A 20584-nucleotide genomic window follows, 5' to 3' on the forward strand; every position below is an offset into this window, starting at 1 on the left:
ACACATATGCAAAAACACTCCAAACCATAACATCAATGATAATGATCATAATTAAAATAATATGTGATATTCTCAGAATCACACAGAAAAGCAGGCTTTGGAATACAGGAACAAGGTCACACCCCTGCCTCACCAATCCATGGTGTACAATTGTTTGCCAATCCTGATGAAAGAATAATAGTAATCTAAGCATGTGTTGTTTTATACTTTAAACGCACTTAAATTATATCACAACTATGACTGCAGAAATAAAGTGGAGCTTGCTTCTGTTATCCTGACGCTGAACACATTTACTTCAGAATCAGCATCATTTTCTTGTAGAAAAAAGATAATCTATTCAAAAAATAAAATGTCTCTATATTTTTTTTTAAAAAAAATGTCAATTTCTACAGTTTTATATGTTTTTATCCTGCAAGTTCTACCCTTAAAGGCAACTTAAAAAGTCAATTCCAGGAGTCTATGCTGAGGGAGATGAGAGTGAGAAACAGCACCATTCCTGCTGAAAGGCTGGCTGAGCAATGCTGGGAGTTTCTGCATAAACGTGCAGAAGATTGCATCCTGTTTTTCCCCCCTCGTCCCTCCCTATTCTTTTTTCCTTCGGTGTCATTTCTTTTTAGATTGTAAGCCTGCAGGCAGGAATTGCCTTCACTTACTGTTTATTTGAGTTCAACATGCATGTGGCTTGTTGCATTGTAAACTTGACTTGTCCAAAGCCTTTATAGCATGTTTGATTCGATCAACCTCCTTTTGCATTGTGTTCTTGTATGCACCATGCAGTGTGTAATGAGAAACAGCTACGCCACATTCTCACACTGTTCCATTGTTCCATGACTTGACCCCAGCTTTGTCAGCACGATTACCTGCTTCTCAGATTCCAGGAAGCAAAACTTTCTGCCCTCAAGGAAAGAATGGCCTTCTTATGAAGCAAAGTTTCACTCCCATTCCATGCCACAGTTTCCTTCTGTCCTCTGTTCCCAGCACTTGAGCCCCAAAAGGGAACTTAGTGGTTAATCCTATGCATGTTTAGATAGAGAATAATGCTGGGAGTTGTAGGCCTTTTCTCTGTTTAAAAATGCATAGGATTGTGCCCTTAGTAACACAAACGATTAAGGGGTGAGCAGAAGAAGAAGGGGAATGGCTGGTAGTGCAGACCAGTGAAAAGAAGCAGTGTGGTCCGGTCACGCTGAAGGGATTCCTTGTCTACGTACAGACACACAGAGGACCCAGAAACTCAGTTATCTGCTGGTGCTTTTTCTCCACATATAGCCATTATTCCACTCTCCCAGCCTTCAACATTCCAAGTGCCACCTTATAAAATCTCGTAGGGATTCATTCTAACAAAAAAAGAGAGAAAAAGTAAATTGAATTAAAAAAGAAAGAAAGAAAAGAAATTCCACCAACTACAACAGAAACAGAATAGGAAAACATATATGGTTTTGATATTTGGCCTCTAGGCTTTTGGCAAATGATGGGCACAAAAAGTTACCAATACTTGTTTTCAGTACGAAAACTGCATGACCGAGTATTTATTTTATTTTTTTCTGTTAACTGCCCTTTCTCCATCACTCTTTAACCAATTCTTGTGAAATTTTCAGGTTATGTAAAATTGATGTTTCTGTCTGGTGCGCGCAAGTTTTAGGAAGATTGGCAGAACCCTTTTGACTTTATTAAGGTTAGAATAACCCACTCCCCTGATTTTCATTTAACATGGCAGAATCCTTTTCTTTACTGATAGCCTTACCTATTGGAGGCACTACTATGTCTCCAATAATAACACAACAGTTGCATAAAAACTCTTAAGAATTGGGAATGGGAGTTCCTGTTTGCAATAAAAAGATATAAGTACGTTACTTCAAGGGCTGTCTCTACAATATAATGAGGGTAGTTATGGTACATCCATACAGCAGAGGTATTTCTTAATGATGCCACATTGTGAAACCTATTCAGCCTATTCAGTCCCTCCGCTCTGCACCCCGGGTGTGTTTCCTGTCTAGCAGTAGGGGAAATCACTTTACAACTGGTCACCTGCATGAGATCACAGTAATATTCTGCCCGTCTTGAGGCCTCAGACATTATGCAATTCTGAATGGTACGTTTATGTCAGGCCTCAACTTCTGAAGCTACTAGATAACCTCCTTTGCCAATGCCAGAGTTTCCCACCAAAGCTCAGACCAAACTTGTCTTAATGGCACCATGCCAAAAATGGTATGCGTGCACGCCTGACTTATTCTAAACTAAGCAATCTGGTTGCAGCATGTTTACTTTGAGGGACATTACACTATGTTCACTGGGGCTTTCACACTAGTAAGTGTAGAAGTGCAGCCTAAGGTGCCACTTCTCAAACACCCATAAATTATACCATCTCTTTATTTGATTTGATTGTTAAGTTCTAAATAATTAAGTGCAGTCCTCAGCTAAAAAATGATGATTTTTGATGATGTGAATTAACTCTTCTTCTATTGATACTTTCAACTAGATAAACCCCTGTTCTGCTTGCACTGAAGACTGCTCCCCTGGAGAGATCAAAGTCCATAAGGAGAGAGAACCAGTTTGCTGCTGTGGATGTTCTCCATGCCCAGAAGGCACCATTTCCAACAACTCAGGTCAGTAGATCTAAATGTCATGTTTGCTGGGAAATGTTGGGAGTTGTAGGACTTTTTTTCTATCTAAACATGCATGAGATTGTGCCCTTAATTTAGGATTTTAGGAGTTGGCTTGCTTCATTTTGCTTTGACAATGTCTCAAAAAGGATAGCTTCTAAAAAGAAATTATCACACAGCATGACAACCCAGAATATGAGTTGAATATGGGTTGTTGCTGACTCATGGGTTTGTTGTTGACTCAAGGGTTGTTGTTTTGTGTGAACTAGGGATGTTAGAGAATTCCGCCACGGACTCCAATGAGGCCGGATTCTTTAGAATCCACCAGCCCCCCCCGGAGTCTGTGGCAGAATGGAGCACTCCACGCCACCCCACAAAATTTCCCCGGGACGGACCCTACCTGGCATCAGCTGGTCCGGTCTGTCCGCTCCTCCCCCGATCTGCGGCGCGAATGGCAGCCACAGTCTGCAGCCATTTGCCTTGCTACTTTAGCCGTGATAGGCTACGTAAATATATACATAGCCTATCATGGCCTAAGGGAGGGATGCAAATGGCAGCTGCTATGCTGGGCACCATTTGCAGCCGCAGCCTGGCAGTGGCCGGAAGTCCGGCTGCACCCGGCCCTGGTTGGCAGCTCCATGGCCTTGCCACAGAGCAGAGCTGGCCGGGGAGGATTCCATGGTGGAGGGATGGATTGCCTCCCCCCCAGCAGATGCCCCCCAGTGGATCACTAAGTGGGGTTCATACACCCCTAGTGTGAACCCAGCCGTGCTAACAATCCACGGTTTCTAACCACAAATAACCTAGAGTTCACAATCCAACAACAAACCATGGGTTCTCTTCATGGGTTGTTCATGGTTAACAAACTATAGTTTGTTAGTGCAGGTGGGTTCACACAACACAATGATCCATAATTCAACAACAACCCATGACTCAACAGCAGCCCATACTCAACCCATACAAACAAAATAACAACAACAAAGAACTGGCTTTTCCAATTTTGGTTAATGATAAAATGACATTCAAGAAAGATAAAGATTCCTTAATATGGGGGGTGGGGTAGTCCATTGATATTCATAGAAAAAGAAAACATATACATTTATTATATTGTGATGCAATAATTCATATGTAAACATAGATACATTGTGTTAATTTGTTCTATAAAACACACATATGTCTCTTCCTTTCAGGTTGTGACAGATGTCCAGATGACCAACATCCTAACAAAAAGAGAAATCAGTGTATCCCAAAGGTTACAACCTTCCTCTCCTATGAAGAACCTTTGGGCATTATTTTGGCTTACTTTGCTGTTCTCTTTGTCTTCACTGCTCTTTCAATTCTTTGTCTCTTTATTAAGCATCAGGACACACAAATCCTCAAAGCCAACAAAAGGCATCTGGCCTACATTCTCCTCATCTCTCTTATGCTCTGCTTTCTCTGCTCCTTGCTATTCATAGGAAGACCTAGAAAGGTCTTCTCCAACAAACTGCTTTTGGCATAATCTTCACTGTTGCTGTTTCATGTGTTCTGGCCAAAACCATTATCATCATTCTGGCTTTTGTGGCCACAAAGCCAGGAAGCAATATAAGAAGATGGCTGGCAAAGAGACTCTCCAGTGTCATTATCCTTTCCTGCTGTCTTATTCAAGGTGGTATCACTGGTGCTTGGTTGAGAATGTCTCCTCCATTTCCAGAAATGGACATGCATGTGCAGGTTGTACAGATTGTGATACAATGCAATGAAGGGTCGGTCACCATGTTTTACACAGTCCTGGCCTACAAGGGGCTCTTGGCCTTCTCTATTTTCATAGTGGCTTTCTTTGTCAGGAGGCTTCCAGACTCTTTTAATGAAGCCAGGTTTATCTAGGGATGGACGAGAATTTCTCCCTGAAACTTTGGGGGGCCGAGTGCCAACGCTTTTGGCCCCCGAAATTGGCAGTGAAATTCTCCACCACCACCCCGCCACCCCCCGGGATGGGACTTACCTTTGGTGAATGTCCCTCCCAGCGGCGGGTCCCGGCGGCAGTTCGTCGGCTTTTCGTCGGGGGCGGGGGCGGCAGCCAGTCTTCTGACCGGCTGTCGCCGCCACCATTACAAAGTAAAGTTAACAAAAAAAAAAAACCCATGATAGGCTACATAACGATTAACGTAGCCTATCACGGCTGACTTTGGGGGAAAAAAAAGTGCATACGCAAATGGCGGCGCCCTATGGGCACCGCCATTTGCGCTCCTTATTTGGTCCCGGTAGTCTACGTAAAGATCTATGTAGACTACGGCATAGTCAATGTAAATCTTTACGTAGACTACCGGGACCAAATAAGGAACGCAAATGGCGGCGCCCATAGGGTGCTGCCATTTACGTACGCGCATTTTTTTTCCAAAATCACCCGTGATAGGCTACGTAACGATTTACGTAGCCTGTCATGGCTGACTTTGGAAATCTAGCCATGATAGGCTACGTTAATCGTTACGTAGCCTATCATGGGTTTTTTTTTCCCCACTTTTTCTTTCGCGGCCGGGGAGACGGGGCGCTTCTCCCCGGCCTGAATTTTGGCCAGGCGAGGCGGGGCGCCTCCCCCCCTGGCCTGAATTTCGGGGGGAGAAGTGAAGCGCCTCCCCCCCACCGCGAAGCAAGCTGTGGGACAAGGTAAGTCCCTTTCGTACATCCCTAGGTTTATCACTTTCATCATGTTGGTGTTTTGTTGTGTATGGGTTACTTCCAAATTATTTGAGCACCATAGGGAAATGCATGGTAGCTGTGGAGATCTTCTCTATCTTAGTTTCCAGTTTTGGATTGCTATACCTTTCTTCGCATATGCTATATTATCATCACAAGACCTGATTTAAACACCAGGCAGCATTTGACCACGGAACAACGGACTGGTTGAAAATTGGGACAGGAGTACGGCAGGGTTGTATAATCTCACCCTACCTATTCAACCTGTACGCAGAACACATCATGCGATGTGCTGGGCTTGATGAAGCCAAGGCTGGAGTTAAAATCGCTGGAAGAAACATTAGCAATCTCCGATATGGAGATGATACCACTTTGATGGCTGAAAGCAAGGAGGAGCTGAGGAACCTCATGACGAAGGTGAAAGAAGAAAGTGCAAAAGCTGGGTTGCAGTTCAACCTCAAAAAAACCAAGATTATGGCAACCAGCTTGATTGATAACTGGCAAATAGAGGGAGAAAATGTGGAGGCAGTGACAGACTTTGTCTTTCTAGGCGCAAAGATTACTGCAGACGCTGACTGCAGCCAGGAAATCAGAAGACGTTGACTTCTTGGGAGGAGAGCAATGACAAATCTTGATAAAATAGTGAAAAGCAGAGACATCACACTGACAACAAAGGTCCGCATAGTTAAAGCAATTGTATTCCCCATAGTAACCTATGGCTGTGAGAGCTGGACCGTAAGGAAGGCTGAACGAAGGAAGTTAGATGCTTTTGAACTGTGGTGCTGGAGGAAAATTCTGAGAGTGCCTTGGAGTGCAAGAAGATCAAACCAGTCCATACTCCAGGAAAGAAAGCCAGACTGCTCACTTGAGGGAAGGATATGAAAGGCAAAACTGAAGTACTTTGGCCACATCATGAGAAGACAAGATACCCTGGAGAAGATGCTGCTGCTAGGGAAAGTGGAAGGCAAAAGGAAGAGGGGCCGACCAAGGGCAAGATGGATGGATGATATTCTGGAGGTGATGGACTCGACCTTGGGGGAGCTGGGGGTGGCGACGGCTGACAGGAAGCTCTGGCGTGGGCTGGTCCATGAAGTCACGAAGAGTCGGAAGCGACTGACCAAATAAATAACAACAAAGCATTTGATACGAGAAACAAAGTTCCAAAAATGATTCCAAGTTATATGCTTGAATATTCAGTTTTAGTGACAATATAGAAATCCTAGTAGAGCTAATGTAGATATGTATCTAATAAATATACCCTATTTATGCTGTGATGGGAGATCCCCAACAAATAAGAAGCATTATTGTGCATTAACTGTGCTGAAATCTTTTCCCCTCTTATTAGCAAGGTATTTCTTATATTACTAAGTAGTAGAGAGCAATAGTTTGGCTCCTGGAGGGTGTCCCAGGAACTGTGGGATGTTGTGACTCCTCCATCCTGAGGCCCTAGACACTGCTACAACAAGCTCAGGAGGGGAAATCTGAATGGGGATTTATCCACCCCACCCCTCCTAGACACCATGGTAAGTTCCATGGCCACTTCCTCACCCAAGGTCAGAGCTCCAACCTTGGGTGAGGATGCAAATAAGGGTGAAAGGGTGGAGAGGTGCTGAGGATCCACAGTATCTTAAAGTCTCTCAGCCCTGTCCCCACCCCCACAAATCCATTAGAGGTGTTCAAAAGCACATCTAGTGGAAAACCAAAAGAAAGGAGTATGTAGAGGCATTGATCACCTCCATCGCTCCTCCTGCTGTGTTGGGCATCTGCCGGCAGAACATAGGATGTTCAGAGCACTCTGATATCAGAACATTCCTTGGACTAGCATAAAATTGTTCTGTCATTATATAAGGGGCATACGTTGTGAAGGATAGATGTGCAGATGTATATTTATAAAATGATATTTTTAATTAAAAGAAATACACTTGTATGTGGTGGGATTCTTAAGGCATGGGGCTATCTTCCCATGACTGGTTTCTTCTATTGAGTGTCTTTTGAGACAGTTGGCTTGTTGAAACTGGGCCAAGAATTTTTGTCTTAATTAACATCTGGCCCTTTTCTTGTTCCACCCTAAATAGGAGCTGGTGTGTGTTCATTGAGTTAGTGATTTTCCATTTGATTGGCAAGTCATGAGGGGCAGGGGGTTGACTTTTTTGCCATCCTCTTTTGGCTAGCCCTGATAAAGCCATGTGGAGTTCTTGCTCCTTTGAGACTGGAGGTCCATTGGTAGCTGGATGTGTTATTGTTTTAGGTCCTGGCTCCCCTCCCAAAAAGGGAGTGGGGTTGGGTAAGCTATTCCCCAGGGATTCTTGCATGGCAGTAAGTTTGGAGTCTATGTATATTATATAGTTTAAAGGCTTGGGTTTGTTTTCTGATTTGCATATCTTCTGTTCTCCTTTTTGTCTCTGAATGCTTTTTAGATAATACATGCATTTTTTTCTTCTCCTACTTTGGATGGGAAGTGTAGAATCATAGAATCATAGAATAGTAGGGTTGGAAAGGGCCTACAAGGCCATCGAGTCCAACCCCCTGCTCAATGCAGGAATCCAAGTCAGAGCATCCCTGACAAATGGCTGTCCAGCCTCGTCTTGAAGGCCTCCAGTGTGGGAGAGCCCACCACCTCCCCAGGTAATTGGTTCCATTGTCGTATTGCTCTTACAGTCAGGAAGTTTTTCCTGATGTTCAGCCAGAATCTGGCTTCCTGTAACTTCCTGAGCCCATTATTCCGTGTCCTGCACTCTGGGATGATCAGGAAGAGATCCTGGCCTTCTTCTCTGTGACAGCCTTTCAAGTACTTGAAGAGTGCTATCATATCTCCCCCCAGTCTTCTCTTCTCAAGGCTAAACATGCCCAGTCCTTTCAGTCTCTCTTCAAATGGCTTTGTTTCCAGTCCCCTGATCATCTTTGTTGCCCACCTCTGAACCCTCTCCAGTTTGTCTGCATCCGTCTTAAAGTGTGGTGCCCAGAACTGGACACAGTACTCCAGATGAGGCCTAACCAGTGCTGAGTAGAGGGGAACTAGTACTTCCCAGGATTTGGAAGCTATGCTTCTATTAATGCAGCCCAAAAGAGCATTTGCCTTTTTTGCAGCCACATCACATTGTTGGCTCATATTCAGCTTGTGATCGATAACAATTCCAAGATCCTTCTCGCTTGTAGTGTGGTTGAGCCACATATCCCCCATCTTGTAACTGTGCATTTGGTTTCTTTTTCCTAGGTGCAGAACTTAAAGTGTAAGATTAAAGTTTCTGGCCAATTCCCCAGGGTGATGGTTTTCCCTTCTCCACATGGCCTAACCACTCAGGAACACTACCAAGGCAATGGATCTGGGCCCTGGAAAGTGTGGGGGGAGTTGCTGCCTTAAGGGGCTCAAGAAATCTCCAGCTCCATCACAGTTCTGAATGTGTAAGGGCATATTGGTTAAACATATGAAATACAATAGAACCAAGGCTGATCTGACATTTTTCCTGAGAAAATGCCTGTTTTTCTTTTTCTCACTGCCCTTACCCACTCCCTACTCACAAGAAGAAGGAGACCATTTAGAAGGATTTCCTCTGAATATTATTCACCATTTTTGTGGCAACTGGATCCCCCCCACACACAAACACACAATGCTCTGGAATGATGCTAGCTCCAGGGCACTGTGGGAAATTCAAATGGTGACCAGTCTGCCAACACAATTGCTGCTGCTTGCAAAAACAGCACATGCATACAACACCTGAGGAAAAGAAGTGAAAAGCTGTGCAACTGTCATTACTAATGGTGAGTCCCATGAGAAACTGTTGGAAAATTTATCATTCCTCTGGAGAAACTTGGTGAAATGCTTCCCCTAATTTCTCTGCCCACAAATAGCGTGGAGAATTTCAAAAGACTACTTGTGCACAGCTCTAGATGGAACCAATAATGAAGCAGAGATGTAGCACATACTTTATTTATGAAGTTATTTATGGAATTTTCCTTTGAATTACTAAAAGTGTGCAATGCTAAGAATATGCTACATGATAAAATGGAGAACAGCATCCATTCCTATTAATGTGGAAAGGGGAAGTAAAATATATAATTATGCAATCATGTCTAAACTAATAAATTATATTGGTCTATGGGAAGGAAGAACCCACAAAACAAAACTGTTGTTAAAATGGAAAATCTTTGCTGGATTGTATTGGTGCAACAATGCTAGCAACAAGAACTTCCATTCGTACAAAGATGGTCACCCAATTTTTGTCAATCTCTCCCCAACCTATTGCAACTCTCCCTGCTTCCCAAAAATCTGTTGCTGAGAGTGAGGGGACTTTCTGGAACATTATGGGAAATAGCACAGGAGGCTGCAGTGGGCAGGGGGATTTGCAGACTTTGGGTGAGCGCCTCATCTTATTTAAGAGAAAATGCCTGCTGCTACTGCAAAATCATCGTTGCATGAGTTTGGGTGAAATAAGGCACATATTCCTGTAGATATAATACATTTATTTAATTTATTATAATAGTTTGGATCCAGGCTTCATCATACTTACAGGAGACCCATTGAAATCTTAAAGGTAATAAGTACTGAGTCCTATTGATTTCAATGGGTTTACTGTAAATCCCAAATCTCTGGAACATGTGAGAACTAAATGCGGGGACATGGGTAGAGTTATGCATGCTGGCTTTGCCCACTACATCCCTGTGTACTTTGCCCACTGACCCACCCAGCCTGATCCAAGACCTCCTTGCATTGGGCAGGGAGTTCTGAAGGGGAATTCTGCTCATGTTTACTTGAACACAAGTACAGCTATCCATAGGATAGGAGACTCTGTTTTATCAGGGTCCCCAGTCATGCAGAAAGTTTTACTCATGTTCAAGTGAACAAATGTAGAACTCCCCTTCAGACCTCCCTGCTTAAGACTTTGTTGGATTCGAAGTTTCTAGCATTTTCAGATGTAACAGCCAGGGATCACCTATGAGCAGATCAGTTGTCCTCTTTTAATATTTAGATTGTTTAATATCACAGAGGTGCCAACCTTACTGAAATAGAACTGAGATTGCCACTGAGCTCAGATAATATCCCCATTGGCTTATATAGGTCAATAACCATATCTATATAATAAAACACACACACGGTATAACAGAATATTTTAAGAAACTTGCAAGCTCATTATACATGAAACTACATGAAAATTATAAATTAATGTGCCTTCCTTAACCTCCATACCATGTAAGCAAAAAGCACATTCTCCAAACTCACATATCATGCCTACTTGCAACTTGGCCTCAGTAGTACACACACATTTTCCCTTCGTCTTTCAGCTGCTTAGTATCTATCTGAAACTGCTGGAAGATGTCATCTGGGGTTTTGCCATTGGTGTAGTAATATCGTGATGGCACACAACTACATCTTTCCTTTACAGCTGATTCCAAGGAGGCTATGGAAGTCCTGAAATGGTGACTGGGAGAAAATTCTGACTGGATGTGGGCTAACAATCCAGAGAAGACAGGTATATGATTGGTCAGTAGAAGTGCTGACCCAGGATTGGAAGAGTGGCATGTTTTGGATGGGGTTGTACCCACTCTGAAAGATTCAGTTCACAGATTGGGAGTGGTCCTTTATCCAGCATAGCTTCTGTATGGCCAGGTGAGTCTGCCTCTGAGTATAGTTGGGAAACTACAGTTGGTAAAAAATGGAGAAGCCAGGATAGTTTGTGGGATTCAATATTTAGACCATTTAATGTCAGAGTCAAACTGGCTGCCAATTCATTTTCAGGCCCAAATCAATCTGCTGATTAATGTCTGTAAAGTCCTAAATAGATCAGATCAAGGATATTTGAAGTCCCATATCTTACACCACTAACTTACTCATCTTCAGAGACCATATTCTGCATCCCATCATTAAAGGACTCACAATTGCTGGGGGGGTAGAATAGGGCTTTCTCGGTAATAGTACCCAAACCATAGAACTCCTTCTGAAGAGAGGGTAAATGGATCCTTTTAATGTAACTGTGTAGGTGGGCAGTTAAAAAGAAAGAAATGGGTTTGTCCCATGAAAGTTCAACAACTTTTATTTTATGTTATTTGAATTACAACATTTTTATAGTTCCCAGATAAAAATAGGTTATCTGGAGAAGGTACAGAAAAGATTGAAACCCGTAAAATGAAACACAAAATGAATTTAAAATTAAAAACAAAATAAAACAGCATCAAAGTAAAATAAGTAACAGTAGTAGTGCCCAAGGTCTAAGAAAGCATTTAAACATGGTTTAAATACTGAAAAGCCTGGGGAAATAAGAACATTGAAATGGAAGGAGAAAAACATATGTGCCAGGGGAATCTCTCAAAGAGAGGGAAGGAGCTGAGTGTCAGAGCACATGCTTTCCATGCAAGATGTCAATCCCCAGCATCCCCCATTAGGGCAAGGGGACAATCCTGCCTGGAAACCTGGAGAGCTGCTGCCAGTCAGTGTTGATAATTCTGGGCTAGATGGATCAACTGTTTCACTTCTTGTAAGGCATGTTTCTTTGTTCCTAGGGGGCATCCCACAAATGGGGAGCCAGCAATTAGATGTCCCTCTCCTTAGTAGCCATTTGCTTCACACTATTTGGTGGGTTAACCAGAGGAAGGACACTGACTGAAGTGGTTCTCAGAATTCAGGAAGGTGTATATTTGATTGTGTTTTAAGGTTGCTGTGGCCGTGAACAGCTCTCTCCGTGATAGGTATTAAATAAATATACACATTCTACACTCATACCATACTAAGGAAATCAGTATATGATGATTGGGGTCAGGTCTACCTCAGCCTTATTCCCTATTTTAGCTTCTTTCCATTCCCCTTGAAATAATAGATAACTGAGCAAGTGTAGTATCTACACTTAAAGAAGACCAACAGAGAAAGCATTCCTGGAAGATGACCTCAGACCTAAAAGCCTTGACAGGCCAGCCTTAATGTCCTTGTTTCTCATGCTGTAGATTAAAGGATTCAGCAAGGGTGGCAGAATGGAATACATTATAGTAAATACCAAATCCAGGTGTGAAGGTGTTCTAGGTGTGGGCCTGAGATAAGCAAAGCATGCAGTTAATAAAAATACTGAGAAGACAATGAGGTGAGGTAGGCAGGTTGAGAAGGCCTTTTTCCTTCCCTGAACAGAAGGGATTTTCAGAACAGCAGTGAAGATCTGGGCATAAGTTGCAATGATGAAGGTAAAGCAGCCAAACCCAACTGCAACACTAAACACAACAAATCCTATTTCAGTTAGGGATATATCAGAGCAGGCAAGCTTAAGTAACTGTGGGATTTCACAAAAGAACTGATCAACAACATTAGAGCATAATGGGGTTGCAAAAGTTCCACCAGTGTGTAACACTGCATTGAGAAGGCAAGCAATCCATACACACCCAACCATTTGAGTGCAGGCTCCCTTGTTCATTACCATTTCATATTGTAATGGATTGCAAATGGCAACGTACCGATCATATGCCATGACTGTAAGGAGAGCAATATCAGATCCTACAAAGAAGACAAACAAAAGAACTTGAACAACACATCCAGAATAAGAAATGTGTCTGATATTCCTGAGGGAATTGATCAGGGATTTTAGTATAACTACAGAAACCGAACCTATGTCCTGCATGGCCAGGTTCATCAGAAAGAAATACATGGGCACGTGAAGGTGGTGGTCAAAACATATGGCAGCGATGATGAGAAGATTCCCTATTACTGCTGCTAAGTACAATACCAGGAATAAGACAAAGTATATGATCTGCAGTTCCCAAACCTTTGAGAATTCCAAGAGAAGAAACTCAGAGATTGATGTTTGATTATCCATGTTTTTTACCCATTTATCATGGCATCCCTAGAAGAAAAACAAGGGAGCTATTAAAATAGTGTCTGTTGAGAGGTTTGAAGAACAAATGACAAACATTCAATGAAGACAGGAATAGAAAATGTAGGCCCAGATTTACCATACAGAATTCTAAGTAACTGCATCACATCCTCAGTACTAAATCTTTTTGTTTTTATTTATTGCTTTATAGGAATGTTGTGTCTTACAGATAGGCAACAGAAAACATGCTTTATGGCTGGATGTTTTGTCTTAGCACTATTAAATACAAGACATTTTCAAGCAGCTTTTTTTAGCACTGCAGTTCAGTATAAAATTAGCCTAACATTTCATTTTAACCAATTTAAATAACCTAATAAAAATAAATATATACTTTAAACATTTGAGGATGTGTTACCATTATACCAAGCCAGTGATATACAGATATCTCCTCTCATATTACTTTTAGATACATTTATGGGTTCTAATTACAGTAGCATTGTGCTTTATTATTCATTTTTAAGAAACCCGATTAAGAAACCTGAATATTTCTGACCAAGAGTACAAATATGAAAAATTGTGTGATACAAACATCACACAGGGTAAAAATGAAAATTAGGACAAATGAACATGTGTATGAAAGGCAACCATCTGAAATTCAATTAAATAAGGGAAGAGTAAGTCTTATTAATTCAAGTCAATGTTAGAGGATCACTTCAAGTGGTGACATTCATCTCTGTCACTCTTTGTCCTAAGTTAATGAATTATACTAACTGAATAAATGAACACTGCAGTAAATAGAATCAGGCAGAAGATGATTCCTCAGATTTTCTTGTTATTATACTGCTATTTACTTCTTTTTTTGCCTTTGCCTGATGAAAATATTTAAAAGACAATACCTCTATAGACAACTCACATATAGAATATAACCAGCTTTGATTGTAATCTGAAGAGGAAAAAAAAATGGAATATCATATTATATGTGTTTAAGGAAAGACAAAGAGAATTGGCTAAACATTCAAGTTAAAAATATCTTAATAACATACTGTTTTTCTTCATGAAGCTTTCTTCCAAATTCTGATATGTGTTGTTTTCTGTTGTCTTTCAGTGATCGTGCATCTGTGTATTCATAGCCATATATGATAACTTATAAAAGCTCTCTTCCACCTGCCCCACCCCTCAAGGTGGTGAAAAGTCTCTCTTCAGTGGAAGCATAGAGTCACCACCGCGGGGTGTAGGTTACAATTGTGTTCCTTGAGACATTGCCTCAAGAGTCCCACATAACTCAGCAGGAGAGGTACACAGAAAGAAAAGTTGATTTTCTAATTGGTACATCTGCATGTGTGAGAGTATAACCCCTCAGGCATTTTGTACTTAAATAGGGATATTGTAAAATGGAAGATGTATTTTAAAATGAAAGATGCTTCTACACATTGCCTTTTTTAAATTATCAGATCACTTCATTGTTATTTTAGGGTTACATGTAGCACACATATACTTACTGTTTTAGTTGTTCAGATATTTTAATAAATTAGCATGAGCTTGCATGGGTTACAATCCACTTCATCAGATGTTATCAGTGGAGCTGATAAAGTAAGTTGTAATCTACGAAAGCTCATGCTTATTGTGACATTACATGAACATATATTAGGAGTGTGTGGATTGTATTCCTATTATGACTCTGTATTTATGGTGAGTATATCTAGGGTGAGAATTGGATGAGTGACAGGATGAGTGCTGTGTTTGCATATGGGATATTATTGGCTGAGTGAGTGAGCGGGGTGGGGTGAAATGCCTGTGATATATAAGCAGGGTGCTGTGCTTGTGTGAGACAGATAAGTAGGCTGACCATATTTCTTTGAGACAAAAATGGGATATTGGGATGACAAAAACGGGATGGGGTTATGTAATATTCCATATTCATGAAAAAGTAAGATGATAACAAAAGTTTTATTACATGAACATATTGAGCTAACAATTATTCTTCAGTGACAAAACTCATACAAAACAGCCCGTTGAACCAAAATATGAGTCTGAAAAGTCCAAATCAAATTGAAAGTAGGGCAGAAATAATCTCTTTGGGTGGAATGATGGTAGAAATAACAGTAAGACTCTCCCTCCTGGCTCCCACATGCTGAATGGGGCTTAGCGAGCACCTCTTGAATTCCCCGTCACTGCAGACAAGCAAGGGGGCAGTGTCTGATTGTCACTAGCTCAAGAAGCCTGGCCCTGACTGGATAAAGTAAATGGAACTTCCTCTTTCGTCACACCAGTAGTTTTACTGCATGCAATTATTAGCATAGAGCCTTATGATAAACACGTTCAGTTTTTTACAAAAAATTAAAAACAAGACAAAATTGACATTTATATTAAAATGACGGGACGGTCAGGAAATATGAAAAAAAAATGGTGCTGTCCCATTTAAAACAGTACATATAGTCAGCCTACAGATAAGGCATGGATCAGAGAGAGGGTTTGTGAGAGATGGGATTGTGTGGGGTCTGTGAAGGGATTTGTGAAGAGACAAATTGTGAGGAGAGTGTGAAGAGAAAAAGAGTGACTAGGATCTATGTGTATGACAGGATATACATGTATAGAAGCTTTAAAAGCTACTGATTTACTGTTGAACATTTTAATGCTATAGTTAATAAAGATTTCTTTGTTTTATAAAATCTTACAACTTCCGGTCTTGGCTACAAAAGGGTTAAATAATAAAGAGAACAATACAGGTTATAATAAAAGCCAGTGTGTCCTCACAGCTACCTGATGCTGAAAGTTATGGGTCTTTCTGGAACCATATGGGAAATAGCACAAAGCCTGTAGTAGGCAGGGAGATTTGCAAACATTGGGTGCCTCATCTTGTTTGAGAGGAAATGCCTGCTGCTAGTGCAAAGCCATCATTGCACACATTTTTTGAATCTATTTTTATTTTATTTTTATAAATGAAATAAACACTACCAACAATATAATCAGAATCTTCAGTTTCCAACAATACAGTATTCTAAAAAAAAGGAAAAAGGGAGGATAGCACAAGAAGGAAGAGAAAGAAAGAAAGAAAGAAAGAAAGAAGAAAAACAGCATTATATTAAACTACAATAAGAACTAACCAAATATCCAAATTGCCTTATAGCTAGGGATGGCACAGAATTCCGCCACGGATCTTGGGGAGGCCAAATGCCAGTGCATTTGGCTCTTCGAAATCTGTGGCAGAACGGCCTTTGCCCCCTGCCCCCCTGCCCCCCCATGGATCCCCCTGGGACGAGAATTACCTGGGGCGGATCTTCTGGGTGGCGGCAACTCCGGTGGCGGCTGCGGTGTCTGGTCTTCCGACTGGCTGCCGCCGCCGCCATTTGCAGTTTTGTTTTGTTTTTTACACAGACGTGATAAGCTACATAAGTTTTTACGTAGCCTAAAACGTCTGGGTAAAAAAAAAAAAAAGTGTATGCAAATGGCAGCAGCTATAGCCGGCCGCCGCCATTTGCATATGCCTTTTTTTTCTTTTTTTTTACCCAGATGTTTTAGGCTACATAAAAACTTATGTAGCCTAAAACAACTGGGTAAAAAAAAAAAAAGCGTACACAAATGGTGGCGGCTATGGCCGCCGCCATTTGCATTCCTTATCTTGGGCCGTCTTAGTCTACATAAATAATTATGTTGACTAAGATAGTGAAAATAAGGGGAACACAAATAGCGTCCACTATGCTATTTGTGTTCCCCTTATTTTCGCCATCATAGCCTACATAAATATTTACGTAGATTAAGACGGCCAAAAAGAAGGAACGCAAATGGCAGTGGCCGTAGCCGCCACCATTTGCGTACACAGGTTGTTGTTGTTGTTTTTTACCCAGAGCCCTCCACCCCCAGAAATCTGTCTGCGGATGGCTCTGACCTGGCTGGGCCTGGCCGGCTGCTTCGCGGAGCTGCCGTGGAGCACAGCCGGCCGTGGAGGATTCCAGGGGGGAGGAACGGAGCACCTCCCCCACATCCAGGATTCTGGGGGAAGGGACGGAATGCCTCCCCCCCACCATCAGCATAATCCGCAAAAGGTAAGTGATTTTCGTACATCCCTACTTATAGCACAGAAATAGAAGCAAAAAATCCATTTTCACTGGCCATAAATTACCATTCAATTAATGCTTATTAATAAACATTAAAAGTTTAGCCAACAAGGAATAGTCATAATAATAATCCCATAATGGTATTAATAATAATACCAATAATACTAATAAAAAAGAGGAGAATTTTAAGGAAAGGATAAAAACAGGAACAAATCATTTGTATATTTTAAGTAATATCATATCTAAAGATATATTTATATGTGTATACACACATACACACACAAATATGCACCTTATTACAATACAACATAAAAAAGAGGAGAAAGAAAAAAATATGCAAATCTTTATTTTGGCATATTGCCCAGAAATCTTATCAGCTAAAACCCAAACAACACTTCAAAAGAACAGTAAAAATGGCTAAGTTCCAACTCTGGAAGCTGAGAGAGTTGGTTCCCTTCATTTAGTTTTAATACAATACAAATTATAAATGCTTCTGCAGCATCAGGATCCAAAGATCTTTTCATCTGGCCTTCAGAAAGAATACAAAATATAGCAAGATATTTGACATAATATTGCAGGTTAATTTGCTCTGCTAAACTTCTCGCCTTGGTAAATTGCCTTCTTCTGTCAGCAATTTCTTTAGTATAATCATGAAAGAGCATAATCTTGTCATTTGCTGGTCCCCACCGGAGCTCACCTTGTTCTCTTGCCAGACGCATAAGGTAATTTTTGTGGAGACTTGTGAAAATTGAACAATAACAGTCCCAAAAATCCCTTTAGTGCCACGTATTGAACAAGGAACATGATATTCATGCTCAATATCAAGCAAATAGCTCATGTAATGGTTTATCCATAAATTCAGCCAAACTTATATCGTTAGCCACGTCTTTAATACCAAGGATACGTAGATTCACTCTGCGTGTGAAGGCCTCCATTTGAGAAATTCGAGCAGACAAAACACCATGAGACACTTTCATAGCCGTTTCAACCCCATCTTCAAGATCATTAACCTTCACTTCCATGTTTTGAAAAGAGATATTAATTAAATCCACAGCCCCCTGAAGGGCAGTAATTGAGCCCTGAATTGTTTCAAGTTTCTTTGTCTGCTCCGTTAGCTGAGAAGTAGGGGTGGACAAAAGTCACTTACCTGTCCTCGAAGCTTTTCGCGGTGGGGGGGAGGTGCTTCGTTGCTCCCCCCGCGAAGTTCAGGCTGGGGGGGAGGCTTCCCGCCTCGCCCGGCCGAAATTCAGGCCGGGGGGGAGGCTTCCCGCCTCGCCCGGCTGAAATTCAGGCCGGGGAGGAGGCGCCTCGCGTCGCCCGGCCGCGAACTAAATAGTTAAAAAAAAAAAACGCCCCCGTGATAGGCTACATGACGATTAATGTAGCCTATCACGGCTAGATCTGCAAAGTCAGCCATGATAGGCTACGTAAATCACCACGTAGCCTATCACGGGTGACTTAAAAAAAAAAAAGCGCGTACGCAAATGGCGGCCCCCATAGGGCAACCAATACCATACGCAAATAGCATTGCCCTTATTTTCGCCGTAGTCTACGTAAAGATTTACATAGACTACAGCGACCAAATAAGGAACGGGAATGGCGGCTCCCTATGGGGGCAACCATTATCCGTACGCGCTTTTTTTTTTTTTAAGTCACCCGTGATAGGCTACGTGACGATTTACGTAGCCTATCATGGCTGACTTTGCAAATCTAGCCATGATAGGCTACGTTAATCGTCACATAGCCTATCACGGGGGCGTTTTTTTTCTTTTATTGGAATGGCGGCGGCGGCAGCCAGTCAAAAGTTCGGCTGCCGCCCCCGCCCCTGACGAAGACCCGACGAACCGCCGGCCAGACCCGCCGCCGGGAGGGACATTCGGCAAAGGTAAGTCCCGTCCCGGGGGGGGGGGCGCGGGGGGCGGAGGTGTGTGGAGAATTTCTCCCGAAACCTGTTCAGGGGGCCGAACATGTTGGCGCTCGGCCCCCCGAAGTTTCGGGGAGAAATTCTCCGCCATCCCTAAACACAGCATATAGAAAGATCACAAGTGATCCATACACTACCAACCATTTGCATACAGGCTCTCCTGTTCATTACCAGTTCATACTGTAATGGATTGCAAATGGCAACATAACGATCATATGCCATGACTGTAAGGAGAGCAATATCAGATCCTACAAAGAAGACAAACAAGAGGACTTGAACAACACATCCAGAATAAGAAATGTGTCTGATATTCTTGAGAAAGTTGATCATGGATTTGGGGATAATAACTGAAATAGAACCTATGTCCTGAATAGCCAAGTTCATCAGAAAGAAGTACATGGGGGTGTGAAGTCGGTGGTCAAAAGCTATGGCAGCAATGATGAGAAGATTCCCTGTAACTCCTACTAAGTACAATACCAGGAATAAGATGAAGTGTATGATTTGCAGCTCCTGAACTTTTGAGAATCCCAAGAGAAGAAAGTCAGAGACTGATGTTTGATTATCCTCATTTATCATGGCATTCCTAGAAGAAAAATAAGCAGAGCTATTAAAACAATGTCTGTAGAATTCCTTTTGGAGAGGTTTTGAAGAACAAGTGATGAACATTGAATGAAGACAGGATTAGAAAATGCAGGTCCAAATTTACCATACAGAGTTCTAAGTAATTGCATCACATCCTCAGTACTAAATCATCTTTTTAAAATGTATTTATGGTTTAAAGGAATGTTGTGTCCTAATGATAAGCGTTATGGCAGAATGTTTTGTCCTGGCACTGCTAAATACAAGAAGCTTTCAAGGAGCTTTTTGTAGCACTGATATTCAGTATAGGATTTGTTGTAGGTTTAAGTTTAACCAATTTAAATGACCTAATAAAATATATACTTTAAACATTTGATGATGTCTAACTATTTTACCAAACCGAATATAAACATCTGCCATGTATCATATCACCTTTAGATACATCTATGGATACTAATTACAGTTTCATTGTGCTTCGTTATTCATTTTTAAGAAAACTGATTTCAGTAAATATTTCTGACCAAAAGTCTAAATATGAAACTTTATATGATACACATATTGAACAGGGTAAAAATGAAAATTAGGACAAATGAACACTAGTATGCAAGGCAACCATCTGAAATTCAGTTAAATAGGCAAAGAGTAAGTCTTATTAATTCAAGTTGGTGTTAGCATATCACTTCAAGTGGTGACATTCATCTGTGTAAATCTTTGTCTTAAAGCTATACTAAATGAATAAATGAACACTGTGTGTTGCAGTAAATACAATAAATCAGAAGATGATTCCTCAGATTTTCTTTTCATTATAGTAATATTTACTTTTTCGCCCTCTCCAAATGAGAATATCTAAGGAACAATACCTATATAGACAACTCCCATATAGACAACTCCCATAACCAGTTTTGACTGGAGCTGCAATTTGAAGAGGAAAAAATGGAAGAGCATTGTATGCATGTTTAAGGA

General features: G+C 41.4%; 1 protein-coding gene across 1 annotated transcript; it reads right to left on the reverse strand.

Annotated features, from left to right (window-relative positions):
- Nucleotides 1–12112: 12112 nt before the first annotated feature.
- On the reverse strand, nucleotides 12113–19618 carry LOC146341558 (olfactory receptor 14A16-like). Its single transcript, XM_084807536.1, has 2 exons — nucleotides 19153–19618; nucleotides 12113–12609 (listed from the first exon to the last, which is right to left on the reverse strand). Exons 1-2 carry the CDS (start codon nucleotides 19616–19618, stop codon nucleotides 12113–12115), a joined length of 963 nt encoding a protein of 320 aa, XP_084663662.1.
- Between the last annotated feature and the right edge of the window lie 966 nt (nucleotides 19619–20584).

The sequence above is a fragment of the Heloderma suspectum genome, chromosome 6 (genome assembly GCF_057233095.1).
Source record: "Heloderma suspectum isolate Gila_16-S chromosome 6, 16-S_ref, whole genome shotgun sequence".
Taxonomy (NCBI): Eukaryota; Metazoa; Chordata; class Lepidosauria; order Squamata; family Helodermatidae; genus Heloderma; species Heloderma suspectum.